The 16095-nt window shown below is 43.4% G+C and overlaps 1 protein-coding gene across 2 annotated transcripts in view; it reads right to left on the reverse strand.

Moving 5' to 3' along the window:
- Positions 1-6244: 6244 nt before the first annotated feature.
- The window catches only part of ASTN2 (astrotactin 2), an 869558-nt gene continuing 859707 nt past the window's right edge, over positions 6245-16095 (reverse strand). For both annotated transcript variants that reach the window (XM_029062728.2, XM_029062730.2), the window contains one exon: positions 6245-7137. In XM_029062728.2, coding sequence (XP_028918561.1) covers positions 6900-7137 — 238 coding nt within the window. In that variant the 3' untranslated portion in view covers positions 6245-6899. The remainder of the gene's footprint in view (positions 7138-16095) is intronic.

Raw genomic sequence — 16095 nt, forward strand, 5'->3', positions numbered from 1 at the left:
GTGCCACATAGAAGAAAATGGGGAGGGTAGGTTTACCTGCTCCCTCAATAATTTTCTGTTGCCAAGAACTGTACCATTGGAAGGAGTCTCAAAAGATCCAGCCTCCTACCTCTAGGCAGGAGAATCCCTAAAGCTTTTGACAGATAGTTGTCAATTATTTACTTAAAGGGATGGATATTGCACAATAGTCTTAAGTGGACGGGTTCAGTGTTTAATCGGATTAATCGGCCAAGAAGTTCTTCCATAATCCACCTGAGCTCTATATGTTCAGCCCATTTCTTTATCTTCAGCTCACTAGAACACAGAAAACAGTTTGCCAGCTAATAATTCATACCACAGCCTTTCCTTCTTTTCAAGGGCAGGCCAATGCCCAGGGAACAGAAAGTTAGTAGTGGATCTAATTTTACAAAGAAGCTGCTACAAGTCGCTATACAATGGGCTCTTTTAAGCAGCTTTTACCTAGATGCTGTGTCTTGACTGGAAACCCTTGGAAATTCCACTTCTAAGCCTTTTTTCTTTAAGATAATTGCTCTACTTCTTCCAATAAATTGAGGTCTTCCAATCTGTTTGGCCCTGCCTCTCCTTTCCCTTTCCTCATGCTCCAGTCATTCACATGGCCTTTTTTCGTGCACACACTTTTCCTTCAGCACTCTGAAAACAACCCAAAAGACACAGAGCAACAGGGTGGAAATTGCAGAAACTACGTCACCAGTGGATACTAAAACCTAGTGAACCACGGAATGTTTCATATTTATAATGCAAATCAACTCAAAGAATTTCCCTTCAGAACAAACATTTCTCTTAATGCTCTAATGGGAGCACTCCCACTCCCACTCCCACCACCCTCTCCCCACCATCCCCCCAACACACACACACAGGAGGTCAGGTCAATGCTGAAGACCAAATTGGCAAAATCTCTTAGCAATACAGTTCTGTCCACTGGCAAAATACATACCACTCCATGTCCGTGAAATATTACCTCCATTTCATGAGCAAATCTGGGGCAAGGGAGACTCAAGTAGAGGCTTCTTCTCTCTGCATTTTGTTGTCTATAAGGTCAAGGAGAAGGCGCAGCAGAGACAGCTGCAGCTAAGCTTTTCCAATTTGGCAGGTCTCCGTTCTGGGGACCCCACAATAAGGAGATGCTGGCAATTCAGAGCCTAGCCAATAGATTGACCAACATAACTGTGGAACAGAGTGGGCGGGTGGATTTGGAAGTTAGAAATGTACTGCTATTAAGCAGAATATGACTTGCTGATGAATGGAAGAATAGATGGAGGGGAAGGGAAGGAGAGAGGAGGGATATAGGAAGAAAAGAGGGAAGGGGATAAGGGAGGAATGGAAGAGGGAATGGAAGTAGGAAAGGAAGCAGAGAGGGAGGATGAGAGAGAAGGAGGAAGAGAAGAAGAGAGGGAGGAAGGTATGAGTGAGGGAGAGAAAGACAAGTGGAAGAGGAAGGGAAGGGGGATGGAAAAAGGAAAGAAGTTAGGAAGGAAAGAAGGAAATAAAGGAGAAAGGGAGGGAAGGATGGAGTGAGGGAAGTGGGGAGAGAGGAAAGGAAGTGAGCAGAGAGAGATGGGGGAGAGAATAATAGAAGGAAACACACAGAAAAATGAGCTCAAGCCCTGGGCTTTCCTGTGCAAAGCTACCTGCTGGGGCTGCTGAGAGAAGTGAAGATACCACATTGAAGGGCGAATACATCAGGAGAATCATTCATTTGCTGTTCAAGTAAAAAGAGCTGGCTGGGAGCCCAGATATTTTAAGACATGTTTCTTTCTTGTCTTGTGGTTTGAACACAACATTCCCTAAAGTGTGTGTGTGTGTGTGTGCGTACACACACACACATACGCATGCACACTCATAGGGATGGTGGGGTGAATCCAAAGAAAAACACTTTCTCTGGGTCACCTTGGTTATTTCAGGAGAATTTGCCATTTATTTGCATTCAATGATCTCCCCATTAGACCATGGCAGGATGAGCCCTAGCACCCCAGAATTAGAGGAGCTCTAATTTTGAATAATAAAGACCATTGAAATGATTTAGGAGACTCCAGCCTTCCTAATAAATAGGCATACTGAGCAATGATCCACCTCCACCAAGGGAGCCTCAAAGGGAGTCAGATCCCTGGCTTCAGTTTTTGAATATGAGAAGCAGCACGGTCTAGTAGATAGAGCCCAGGCTAAGGAGTAAGAAACCTGGGTTCTAATCCGGGCTTTGCCACTTGTTTGCTGTGTGACTTTGGGCAAGCCACTTCACTTCTCTGTGCTTCAGTTACCTCATCAGTCAAATGATGATTAAGACTGTGACACCCATATGGAACATGGACTGTGTTTGTTGATTGGCTTGTATCTAACCCAGTACTTAGTACAGTACTTGGCATATAGTAAGCACTTAGTAAATGTCTTTAAAAAAAAAAGAATACTTACTGGGGAGATGCTGCTCAACCAGAGCAAGTGGGCAGAAGGCTGATGTTTCCGAGGCGATCTCCTCCTCTAACCAGCACATCACATTTTCCCTAACTCCTGGGAGTGGGGGATTCCTAATAACCCCAAGAGCAGCACACATCTTCCATGAATGCATTTCCCAGGCCACATTTGAAGTATTTCGACTCGGTGGGCAAGAGAGATACATTTCTCACTTTGGTAACAGAAAGCTTAGGTGGCAGAGGTTCCATCTCAGGCCTGGCCCGGGACAAATCCAGCTGAAAGAGAACCTGGAATCTGGACTGTCCATGCCCTAAAACCCCTGGAAAAGAGAACACCGGTGGGCAATTGTAGAGCCCACTACCTCCACATCAGCCAACTCCCATAAAACAGAAAAGCACAGGAGATTGCCTTGAATGGCTGTGTGTAAAAACATATAGAGCAGAGGTTCCAAAAAGGGAATACAGAATGCTCCTTTCAGTCTCTGGCCATTTTATGTGAAACCTCGAATAATTCCTGGGTTTTGTTTGGCTTGAGCACCTAAGCCGGGTACCATCACAGGCTTTATTATTCCACTGCTTTGAGTCAGCTTTGATCTTGGGGATTAAGAGCATTACCTTACACTTTACAGATCTTTATGGACCTATTCATACACAGAAATTCCCTGCTCAAACACACAGAAGGGTTTTTTTTTACATATTCCTGAAAAGGTTTCAGCCACACACCAACTCTCACAGTTCCCCACTTTGCAATAATAATTCTGTACTTGTTAAGCACTTATTATATGCCAGGCACTGTACTAAGCACTGGAGAAGGTACAAGATGATCAGGTAGGACACAGCATGTGCATCACATGGGGCTTACACATGCCTACCGCATTATGTAGACACAAATGGAAAGATGCTATATGTACGCAATCGTGTCATCCATATGCACACTGTAGGCCCATCTAACTTATAAATCTGCTTGGATTTCAGGAGAACTTCCTCCTATCTGTAATTTATTTTTGTGTCACTCAGCCCCCATGAGATTGTAAGCTCCTGAAGGACAAGGATCTTGTTTCCTAATTTTATCGCGTTCTCCCAAGCACTTAGTTACAGTACTCTGCAGAGAGTAAGGACTCAATAAATACCATTGATTGACTTGTTTACTCACAAGCAAGTAGAAAGCTCCATTTGGGGAGATATGTGTTCTGCCCTGTTATGTTTGTGACTGGCTGCTTTGCAGGTTTGGTATCCTGGGGTAACTTTGATTAGGTTGTTGAGTCTATTCCTGCCCTTTCTTGCCTACAGAGGAGAGAATGGATCTGAGTTAATTCACAGAGAGGTGTGGTTGTACCTCTATGCAGGAATTGCAAGATGGGTTTTTACTTGGTGAAAGAGTGGAAAGGAATCATGGGGTGCCAGATTGGCTGCGTGCTCACTGCAGTTTTTCCTTGACTTCCCTCTCCCAACCAATCACTCAATCAATCAATCAAATATCTACTGAATGCATATGTGCATAGCACTGCACTAAGCACAAAGGAGAGTGCAATAGAATTAGAAGTTACTCTTCCCTCATGATGCCCCTCCAGGTGTGTCTCAAGGTGGCCCTTACAAAATCTTTCTTACCACACTGGCTCATAACTGCAGGTGACAATTCTAAAATGGGCAAATGAAGAAAATGGGGTGTAAGGGGAGGATACATTATTGCATATGCAAGGGCTGCATGGGAAAAGTCAGCTTAGCATTTCTTTCTAGGTGACAAAGCCACTGCATATGTTTTAATTACAAATAGTCAAATAGTGTTGGTGTCGTTAGTATTAATAGTGATGTTATTAATTTGTTAACATGTTTCTAACTATTTATTAGCAGCATTTCATACTTCCTAAATGCATGCTTACACATACCCACCCAACCACATATCATCCCACAAATGAATGGTCAAGTACTACATGCACCTCCACATCTTCTGCTTAACATCAAGCAACATGCATGAACATTTCCAAACACATTGGCACAAACTATTTTACCAAACTTGCTATAACCTGAATGGCAAACTGTTGCCTGGGTGGGTATGTAGAGTGCAACCACACACACTCAACATGAATCTACATGCATATATCCAGAAAGCATGTGTTCCTGTATTTGGAAGCATGCATACGCATCAGGGTAAATTTTGAATTCATGTCCAAATATGAATGTTGCCCTCATTCTCGAACACAAATAATGACAGCAGAGAGTGGTACATGTGTAACTTACAAGGATACAAGGATACTCAGGATCTTGGACACATCCTGAACACATACAGTTTGATGGGTTATTTGGTTGGTCTGAATAATACACCCAGGATATGAGCTAACCTGTAGACTACCAGGACATTTAAGATCCACTTATACTCTACTCTGTCCTAAAAATACAGCTTGTTTGCAGCAGACATACAGTAAAAAGACACAGGAGTATGCAAAAACACATGCTGGCTCACTGAGAATGAGAGACTTTTCAGAGGTGGCATTTTATGCCATGGAGGGTATTTTTCATGGCAACACATTAATTAGCCACACCACTCTGAGGCAGCTCACTACCAGCCAAAGAGTCGAGTAGAAACTTATTTGCACTTGAATAATTTTTTTTCACAACAAAACATCTTAATAAATATTTCTCTAACCTCTTCTCTTAATGCCACAGAGCACACAAACACCTGTTTCATAGAGTTGCTGGCTCTCTCTCTTCCCCATAAAGTTACCCTGACTTGCAGGAAGCTATGGAAAACAAATCCTACAAAGGACAGATGCAACATTAAAGAGGAAAGATATTTAGGGACAGGGCCAATCATAGATGAGCATTCCCATTTTCTAGTGGCTGTTTTCAAATCTTATGTAGTTTTGAATGCATAGGAGGAATATTAAAGAGTTTTGAATTTCTCTTTCCAGGTTCATGCGACATATCAATTCTCTCTCAGTAGAATCTCCAATCTTGACAGTTTTTCCCACATTACAAAATCACTATGTAGGCTCAAAGTGTAGACTAGATTCTTCTTCTGAAGTCAATATTGATCACTGAATTTTCCCAAATCTTTTTCTTCTCCTTCCTAATAATAATTGTGGTTTTTGCTAAATACTTCCTATGTGCTAGGCACTCTACTAAGCCTTGGGGTGGGTACAAGGTATTTGGGTCGGACACAGTCCCTGTCCCATATGGGGCTCACAGTCTAAAGGGGAGGTAGAACAGGTATTTAATCCCCATTTTATAGATGAGGAAACCAAGGGACAGAGAAGTTAATAGACTTGCCCAAGGCCACAAAGCAGGAGAATGGCAGAGTAGAGATCAAAAACAAGTCCTCTGTCTCCCAGGCTTCTGCTCTTTCAATTAGGCCTACTAGATTGTAAACTTGAAGCAGGGATCGTGGCTACCAACTCCACTGTATTGTACTCTCCCGAGTGCTTAGTCCAGTGCTCTGAACACAGTAAGTGCTCAATAAATACCACTGATCGATTGATTGATCAATCACACTGCTTCTCCTCATGGGCAACTATCAAAATGGGGCCAAGTGGAAAGAACATATTGGAAGCTGCCTGCAAAGAGGTTAGGGATCACCTATTTAATTCTCCTCCATGCTATTTTTGTTTTCAATTTCTCATAAACATAACTATTTGCCTCCATCCCGGCTTTTGGTTTCTCTGGCTTGTTCCCAGCCTTTTTTTTTTTAATTTTTTTTTAGAGAATCAGCATTTCAGCCAGATTGGGAAAGAACCCATTTCAGGACATGAGGTGATGTGAACACTGGACAGACCATCTCTAGAACATGCTCTTTTGGCAAGAAACTGACACCCAGGCAGAAATGTGGACTTAATTAATATGAATTTTTAATGTACAGAACCCCCCAGAAGGTCCCTGCAGGGGAAAAGGTCAACAGCAGCAGGACGCAGCAGGAGTTCTGCAAACCCGGGAGCAGAGAAAAGAGACTTCCCGTTGGGACTGTCCTGGTGTCCCGTAAGGTAGGCAGGTGACAGCCACTGGTCGGCCCAGCACGCGGTGGCCTTTATAGTGCTGAGTTGCTGCTCTGTGTGCTTCAGGGCCGAGAGGGACCAATCAGGAAGGGTCACTAGTGTCAGGGACCCCCCCCTTGGGCTGACGACATCTCGATCTACCCTAAAGATCTCATTTCCATTTCTGATGGTGCAGTCCAGGAATCAGTAAGAAAAGATTTAAAAAGGTGGGGGCTTGGTTTATACGGTCAGATCATGTAGCTTTTTTTTTAAAAAAAAAAAAGAAGGAAAAACCAAAAACCCATCTCAATGAATAGTCCATTGGGCTGAAATGATTCCCTTCTGCAGTTCCTGTGAGACAATCTGGTTTGGCCTTGCTGCCCTTGGGGTCCCCTCCAAATGGCACCCTTTCCCTCTTCCCCCCCGGGACCCCGGAATCTCACGTGCCCTCATCTTCTTTGCTCAGTGAGTCTCTGGGCTGTTCCCTGACAAAGGCCAATGTCTTCCCTCACCGCCCCTTGGAGTCTCCATACATGTTACGGGCCATGGAGACCATCTTCTCCTCACACGTCACTTTGGTGTCCTTGAGGATGCTGTACCAGACCATGCCCGCCGGCCGGACCTCTTCGCTGCGGCAGAAGAGGTAGGGCATAGTTTCCACGCGGCTCTGGATGTAAGCACTGCGCAACAGGGTAGAGCAGTGGCTGCTCACCTTCTCTAGCCTCCTCAGAATCAGGTGGGCTTTCCTGAAGGGAAGAAAGGAAGCAGAGGAAATGATAATGACCACTGAATTTACTGAGGATTTACTATGTGCAGAGCATTGTACTAAGCACTTGGGAATATACAAAAAAACAGAGTTCCTTATCCACAATGAGTTACATTCTAGGGGGTAGAAAAACATTAATATAAATATATATTAATAATATATACTCTTTAGATATGTACATAAGTGTTTTGGGTGGGGCAAATGCCCAAAGGTCACAGATCCAAGTACATAGATGACATAGAAGGGAGTAGGAGCTGGGGAAATGAGGGGTAATTAAGTAAGGTCTCTTAAAGGAGATGTGACCTTAATAAGGCTTTGAAAGGGAGAGATAATCGATGGATCAAACAATCATATTTATGGAGTGCTGTGTGCAAAGCCCTGTACTAAGCACTTTGGAAGAATACAGTATAACAGAGTTGGTAAAAATATTCCCTGCTCAAAATGAGTTCACAGTCTAGAGATAATGATCCTGATGATTGATGATGAAGATGATGATAAGAATAATAATAACAATAACGCTTGGATTTATAGAATTCTTTCTGCTTTTTCCCAAAGCAATTTCAGAATGGTTACCTTATTTTCTCCACACCACTGCCAGGAGAGGTAGGGGTAGACAGGCATTACTATCTCCATTCAACATATGAGATAACCTAAGTCTATAGGGGAAGTGGTTCACTGATGGTCAAATAGACTGGTGGCAGAGCTGGGACTAAAACCCAGGGCTCCTGACTCTGGTTCCCACTCTCGGTCCACACGACCTCCAGTGTTCGGAGACAGGACAATGCTCGATTCTAGGGCTGGCCTAAGTTGAGAAAGAATGAATCTCTCTAAAGGAATCTTGTCCTGTTTTGTCCTGTCTTCCTGCTTCACTCAATTTGTTCTCTGGGGCAGCCTGCCCACTCTCCCAGCATTGGCACGTTTTCCTGGAAGCCTAGGGAAGAGAAAAGAGCAAGAGAAAAGAGCGAGAACAAGGGGATGGCACTACCAGCTTGTGTGGCTGGAATCTCGGCTCATTGGGGCAACAGACTTTTGAGATTCCTAAGGTCACTATGTGGGTCAACTCTTGCCCACAGCCTTCTCACTAGGGGCAGACGTGGCCAGGGATCAAGGTAAAGCAAAGAACCTAAAGTACCTGACAATGACCTGGCAAAATGACTGCCAGACCTACTCCCTCAGGGGAGGAAAATTCCCCTGACCCAACTTAACTTCTCAGCAGCCCAGAAAAAAGTGAAATCATAACAAATTCAGTGAGTTGGGGGGAAAAACCTTGGGAGTTCTTCTAAAGTGGTAAATCAAACAAAGACGGGGAGAGAGCTTTATTTCAGTGGTTTGAGTCTCAAGATCACAGTTTATTTCCTCTCTCTGGTGCCGCAGCAAAGCCCTGGATTTGGGTTTGGGGGTTTTTGCCGTTTCTCTAGGAATGTAAATTCCTGATAATGATATGTCAGGGGCAGTGCTTTCAGTCAGCTAGTTATAAACAAGAGGATTATTTGATTATGAAAGCTTTATGGTGCTTCAACCCCAGATCTGCAGAGAGTTGGGCAGTTTTCTGAACCGGCTCCTTCTTCACTCAAAAACATCCTGCTGATTGAGAATCTGTGAAGGAAATCTCATCAACTCATAAAGTGTGAGATACAGACTGAAAGATTGGGAGACACATAGAGTAAAAGCTCCTTTTGGGCGGGGATCACGTTTATCGACTCGGCTATATTGTACTTTCCCAAGCACTTAGTACAGTACTAGGCATACAGGAAGTGCTCAATAAATGCCACTGATTGATTGATTAAAACGGCAGACTTGAAGTCAGAAAAAACTCAATCCCTAGAAATGAATCTCACCTGCAATGAAGAAGATGATGATGATGACAATGGTGGTATTTGTTAAACCATTAGTGCCAAGCACTGTTCTAAGAGCTGGGGTAGATACAAGGTAATCAGGATATCCCATGTGGGGCTCACATTTTACAGATGAGGGAACTGAGGCACAGAGAAGTTAAGTGATTTGCCCAAGGTCACATTGCAGTAACAGTGGGTGTCAGTCTCTCTTTCTCTAATTCTATTTTCCTGCTTGTGTCAGAGTTCACTCTTCTCTTTGAATCCTGTGACTCATCACAAGGAAGGATACTTGAACATAAACATCTCTTGAAACATCAGAGTCTGAACAATTCATTCTTATTATAAGGTCTGTGTGGGCAAGGATCATGTCTATCAACAGTATTGTACTCTTCCAATCATGAGAGTAATATTATTCTACTGTTATTACTTTAAATATCAGCGCAACAGCAGCAGTAATAATGGTATTTAAGCTCTTTGTGCAGAACACTTTACAAAGCACTGGGAGAGAATACACAATATATTGGGGTAGAATATCCCTCTTTCACCTCCCCTCAGCTAAGCCCCCTTTCCCCCCCCATTTCCCTCTGCTCCTCCCCCCTCTTCCTTCCCCTCCCCTCAGCACTGTGCTCGTCCGCTCATTTGTATATATTTTTATTACCCTATTTATTTTGTTAATGAGATGTACATCCCCTTGATTCTATTTATTGCTATTGTTTTTGTCTGTCTGTCTCCCCTGATTAGACCGTAAGCCCATCAATGGGCAAGGATTGTCTCTGTTGCCGAATTGTACATTCCAAGCACTTAATACAGTGCTCTGCACATAGTAAGCACTCAATAAATACTATTGAATGAATGAATGAGTAGTAGCTAGCAACACTAATAGCAACAGTGGTGTTAGTAATAATAGTAATAGATTTTGGTTAACTATGGTCCAAGTTGCACAGTATTATAGTGCATGTACCTTAGTAGAAGGCCTGGAAGACTTTCTTTGATCATGATGGCCCTAATTCTCAGGAGCTGGGTCACTGATCTACTGTTAGGTGATTTGCACAATGGTGAGCCTAAGCAGTCCTGGACATACTTCCCCACTGCTGATAGGAAATTTATTACACTTAAACCAGTGCTGTTTTCCAGTCAACTCTATTGTTAACAAGAACAAGAACATTGCATGACAGATGAAAGGACAACAGCTGTGGTAGTAGTAGTAATAGTAGTTGTAGCAGAAATTGTTGTTATAGTAGTGGTTGTTGGATTAAGAACCTACTGTGTGCAAAGCATTATATCAAATTCTGAGAAAAAATATACAAGTGAGAATTAGACATGGTCTCTGGCCCATTAAAGGCCTGGATAGAGCATGGACCTGGGAGTCAGAAGGTCATGGGTTTTAATTTAGGTTCTACCACTTGTCTGCTGTGTGGCCTTGGGCAAGCCACGTCACTTCTCTGTGCCTCAGTTACCTCATCTGTTAAATGGGGATTAAGACTGTGAGCCCCATGTGGAACATGGACTGTGTACAACCTGATTGGCTTGCATCTAACCCATCGGTTAGTACAGTGCCTGGCACATAGTAAGTTCTTAACAAATACCATGATAATAATAATAAGAAGGAGAAGAATAAAGAGGGGTGGGCTGACAATGGACACAAGGATAGATAAAATGGTAAAAATACAAAATCAACACAGAAGACATGGGAAATGAAAGATAAGTCAAGACTTTCCTTTATTCATTCAGTAGTATTTACTGAGAGCTTACTCTGTGCAGAGCACTGTTCTAAGTACTTGGGGGAGTACAATATAAGAATAAACAGACATATTCCCTGCTCACAATGATTTTATAATCTAGAGGGAGACCAAAGGGGCATTGTGGTTAGAGTCTCCTCATAGCTCTGAGCCCAACCAAGCTTTGTACTTTCTAGGTACAGTGGGCTGCATGCAGTTTGAACTCAATAAATATGATTGAATGAATGAACAGCTGTCTGTCCAAAAATCAGAACAACTTCATCTTAGCACCAGTGAGATATAACTGATTAGTGCCAGCTTTAATGTGCTGCCAAGTGCTCATCTCATTTTACCAAGGATATATGCTGTTCCTTTCTTCTGGAGAACCAGGAGAACTTATCTCTGGAGGAAGGTAAGGGTGGCTCTCAGCATCCCCCTGGAGCTCTGGAGGGGCAGACATTGTTACCCGCTCAGCTCAGAGAGGGTAGCACACAGCAAGCACTCAATAAATACCCTGATTCATGGGATTGATTGTCCAAAGTCATATAGTAGGTCAGAGGAAGAGCTGGGACTTCAACTAGGGCTTTGTATTCCCATCTCAGGGTTATTTCCAGTGGACTGTGGTGATGCTAACTGGATGGAAATGACCCTTTTTGGAGTCTAGATTAAATTATGCTCTGGCCAAACCCAGAAATCTGTCCAACAAGCTAGAACACAATGCCTAGTTGTAGGCGAGTGGGGCTTTTCTGCAAAAGACTGTCCCTGAGCAACTAGGGTCTCTATCTGTGAGCTGATCCTACTGTCTCTACCAAGGGACCTCTTTGTCTCGTGGGGTTAATAGCAGCCTGAAGGAGCCTAAGGGTTTAGGGGGAATAGGGACTTTAGGAGCCAGAATCATAAGTCCCCTTTCCATAGGAAACAAGGCTGAAATTTGGATTTATGAGCATTCTTTCTGCCCCAATTAAAGCAATACAATAAAACAAGTTCTCCTCTGCCCAAACTTGGATTCAGAGCCTGTACATTTGACCTGCAAATGTTACAATGAAATATTTGTGAACCAGACCACTCCGTTTACCTTGGGAGCCCCATCTGTCAGAGGCATTTTGATCCCTGCATCTGGGTGAGGGATTTTCCTGGAACAACTTGGCCCTGTGACAGGGAAGTTGGTGGCTGGGATAAAGCTGGGGGAGGCTTTGAGCAGGCATTATCAGTGCCTTTGACTTTTCTTTTTTGTAGTATTTGTTCAGAGCTTAATATGGGGCAGGCACTGTACTAAGCACTGGTGTAGATACAAGATAATCAGGTTGTATTATCCCAATTTACAGATGAGGCAACTGAGGCACAAAGAAGTGATATGATTTGCACAAGTGACGGAGTAGTGATTAGAACCCAGGTCCTCTAACTCCCACGTAGCCTCGCTTTCAAAGAGACAATCGAATGTGGAGGGGAGGGGAGAGGGAGACAGTGAAGGGAAGGAGAGGAGAGAGAGCGGGACTCCAGTTTTGACAACCATGAGCTGTCAAGATTCATCGGCTGGATGGGATTACAGAGAGAAGCCTGTTGAAAGATGGAGAATTTCACTGCAATCTTTGAGCGACACAATTCAAAAGAGATTTACAGTAACATTCCTGATATCGGTGTGAAATTAATCCCGCTGCTCAGACATGGGGAACATTGCTTTGGAATGACTATGCCTTTTCACGCCAGCCAGAAATGAATCTAAATGTCTAGGGCCCTGGGACACTCCTGCAAACTTGTCTGCACACCTAGTTTTGGTAGGAGACTACTGGGTTATCTTGGCTCTACCACTTGTCTGCTGTGTGATATTGGGGCAGTTACTAAACACCTCTGTGCCTCAGTAACCTCATCTGATAAATGGGGATTAAGACGTGAGCCCCATTTGGGACATGGACTGTGTCCAACCTGATTAATTCTCGTATACATCACCATTTAGGACAGTGTCTGGCACATAGTATGCACTTAACAAATATGATTTAAAAAAAAAAAAGACAGAGCTAGCCCAGAGAGGTAGCCTGCAGCTTTCCAGGAAGAACTGGGAGGGGAGCAGTGGTGGTCAGCTCTTCCTCTATCCCAGCAACTCAGTGACTTCACAAGAGATGTTGAGGAGCCCAGAAGCTCCACCCAGTGACATGGCATCATCAAGATTTATCGACATGGTGGGTGAACAACTCCTGTCTCTGGAAGAATCATTCTGTGGAAGGGATTAAAAAAGGGCATTCATTGTGGGGCTACGCTGACTGAGAGAGATTTGCTACTGGTTTTTATCCCCTATATGCTCCAGAGGCTTAAGCGATAGGGATGTTTTAGCCATCTTAATATATACATATGCTCCACAAGTGACTGTGCATGACAACAGAATGGCGTGTGTGAAATGGCCCATTTTATGTGTGTACATTTTGTGGGCACAATTTACGAGATTCCTTTCAAAATGTCCCCTTTGTACCATCAACCCCATTGGATGGAAACTCTCTTGGAGATCCAAGAATTCATACCTATGTAGTAACACTGGGAAAGCTCACATGACAGAACCGTGACATTTCTACCACAGCTCCCAGCCCCAACCATCATCATGATCAAAGAAATAAGAGGAAATTCCTCTAGGATCATCATTTTCAAATTCCTCCTCTCTCCAGCCTCATCTTCTTACCATCTACCTCAGTTTTCCGGGGCTTGAATAAGTAAAGGCTGTGGCCACTTGAGTGGAAGCTACTTCGCTAGACTGGAGCAAGTTCTGTGGGGGAGGGTTCATATGCTTACCAACTCTAATATATGGTACACTCCCAACTGCTTAGTACAGTGCTCTGCATATGATAATTGAGCAATAAATACTATTGATTGGCTAGGTCTCAGAGGCTACTGAAGTTCCTTACTAGACTGTGCTTCAGGTGGAGACCCTTAACTCATTTGCAAATGTGCAAATGGACATTTTCCAAGCCTGCTTCTTTTCTATTTGATCTTGCTTAGGGTCCATATTCTATGTTTTTTTCTCTCTAATCCCTCATTTATTTGATTAAATAGCTCAGAGGTCCTAACTCATCTTTCAGATCCATACTCTTCAGGCCCAGCCTCAAACACATATGACTTCCTGATGAAAAATTCCCTTTTCCTGGGTTTCCCAAATCTGCCACTAGTGCATCTAGTCTGATTCTCCTCCACAGTACACTCAAGGTGAAAGTCATGGCACCCATTAGTACTTTAGTCCTGAGGGCCACAAGAAGAGTTGTGCTTACCCACAGTAATATTTGAGCTCGACCTGAGGAGTGGTAGTTGGAGAAGTAAAACAGAGTTGAAAATATGGAAGGGAACAAAGAATGAAGGAGGCAGGATGAGTGGGGAGAGAGAATAAAACAGAGAAAGAGGAAAACAAAACCTGCATTGGTTAGGGCAGTAAAGGCCCTCAGAAGTGGCGTCATCCACCTTTCCTCTTCTACAGTTCTATAGATCTTAGGTATGTGTGGCTGGTAGTATTCTTTCTCTTCTGATTTACATCTAGTCAGGCTTGCTCCCTGAGCCCAGGGGCTAACATATGAGTATAAGAATAATATTTAAAGACACGGTAAAGCACAATCTCAAAGAATGCAGACTGCTGGAAAATCACAGCAGCAAATAGGCTAGTCAAAAACTCAGATCTGTAAGTTATTTATTTATTTAGTCACAATGTCTGTCTCCCCTTCTAGACTGTAAGCTTGTTGTGGGCAGAGGATATGTTTGCTTACTGTTATATTTGTACTCTCCTGAGCACTTAGCACAGTGCCCTACAAATAGTGCTCAATAAATAAGATTGAATGAATGAATGAGAAGTTGAGACAGGGATTGCTTTTCTCTAGCAAAGGCTCAAAATCAGGAAAATTAGTGCAACAAGGAATTTCCTTGGTAAGGAAAAAATGTGAAAGGGAATGAGTCAACTAATGGTACTTTCAGCCACATTGGATCACATGGATAAGATCTGTCTCAGTTGTTTCACTTTTGAAAATGGACAGATATATTGATATTCACTGTCTCCTCCCTCTTGGATAATCACTTGGCCATTCTTGCTTAAGCCCTCATTTCTCCTTCCGTGTCACATATGCACTTAGATCTGTACCCTTTAAGCACCCTCATCTCCACAACACTAATGTACCTATCCTCATTCCCTGCCATCTCCCCTACCGGTGATTTATTTTAATGTCTGTCTCCTACTCTGGACTGTAAGTTCCTTGTGGGACGGGATCATAACTACCAGTTCTTTTGCACTGTATTCTTCCAAGCACTCTGTATAACGCTCTGCACACTTAAGCACGCAATGAATACCACTAATAGATAAGTAGAAGGATATAGCTGCCCTTCACACATATACACATACACAGTTTGTCCTTCATATTTGAAAAAGATACACTGACGGTGAAGTTCAACTATGAGCGCATGTGTGGCATACAGGCCAATGTGCAACATGCAGTTCTGTCCATATTAGGCATTCAAAAATATCCCTTGCTGAAGGGTTGTGATCAGTCAGTCATAGTGCATGCTTACTGTGTGCAGAGCCCTGTACTACACACTTTGGAGAGTACAGTATATCAGGGTTGATAGACACATTTCCAGCTCACAGCAACCTTACAGTCCAGAGGGGGAAGCAGACATTAATATAAACTTATAAATTATGGTTATGTGCTGTGGGGCTGAGGGAGGGGTGAATAAAAGATGCAAATCCAAGTTCAAGGATGATTCAGAAGGGAGGAGAAGAAGAAGAAATGAGGGCTTAGGGAAGGCCTCTTGGAGGAGATGTCCTTTTAATAAGGTTTTGAAGGTGGGGAGAGTGATCATTTGTCAGATATGAAGAGAAAAGGTGTTTCAGGGCAGAGGTCAGCAGTGAGATAGATGAGATAGAGGTATAGTGAGTAGGTTGGCATTAGAGGAGCAAAGTGTGTGGGCTGGGTTGTAAATGGAAAGCAGCCAGGTAAAGTAATAATAATAATAATGTTGGTATTTGTTAAGCGCTTACTATGTGCCGAGCACTGTTCTAAGCGCTGGGGTAGACACAGGGGAATCAGGATGTCCCACGTGGGGCTCACAGTCTTAATCCCCATTTTACAGATGAGGTAACTGAGGCACAGAGAAGTTAAGTGACTTGCCCACGGTCACACAGCTGACAGGTGGCAGAGCTGGGATTTGAAGTAGGAGAGGACAAGATGATTGAGTGCTTTAAAGCTGCTTGTAAGGAGTTTCTGTTTGATGCAGAGCTGGATGGCCAACCACTGGAGGCTCTTGAGGAGTGGGGAAACATGGATTCAGTGGTTTTGTAGAAAAATGATCCAGGCAGCAGAATGAAGTATTGAGTGGAGTGGGAAGAGAAAGGAGCCAGTGAGGTCAGCAAGGAGGCTGATGCAG

Source organism: Ornithorhynchus anatinus, chromosome 4, assembly GCF_004115215.2.
Source record: "Ornithorhynchus anatinus isolate Pmale09 chromosome 4, mOrnAna1.pri.v4, whole genome shotgun sequence".
Taxonomy (NCBI): Eukaryota; Metazoa; Chordata; class Mammalia; order Monotremata; family Ornithorhynchidae; genus Ornithorhynchus; species Ornithorhynchus anatinus.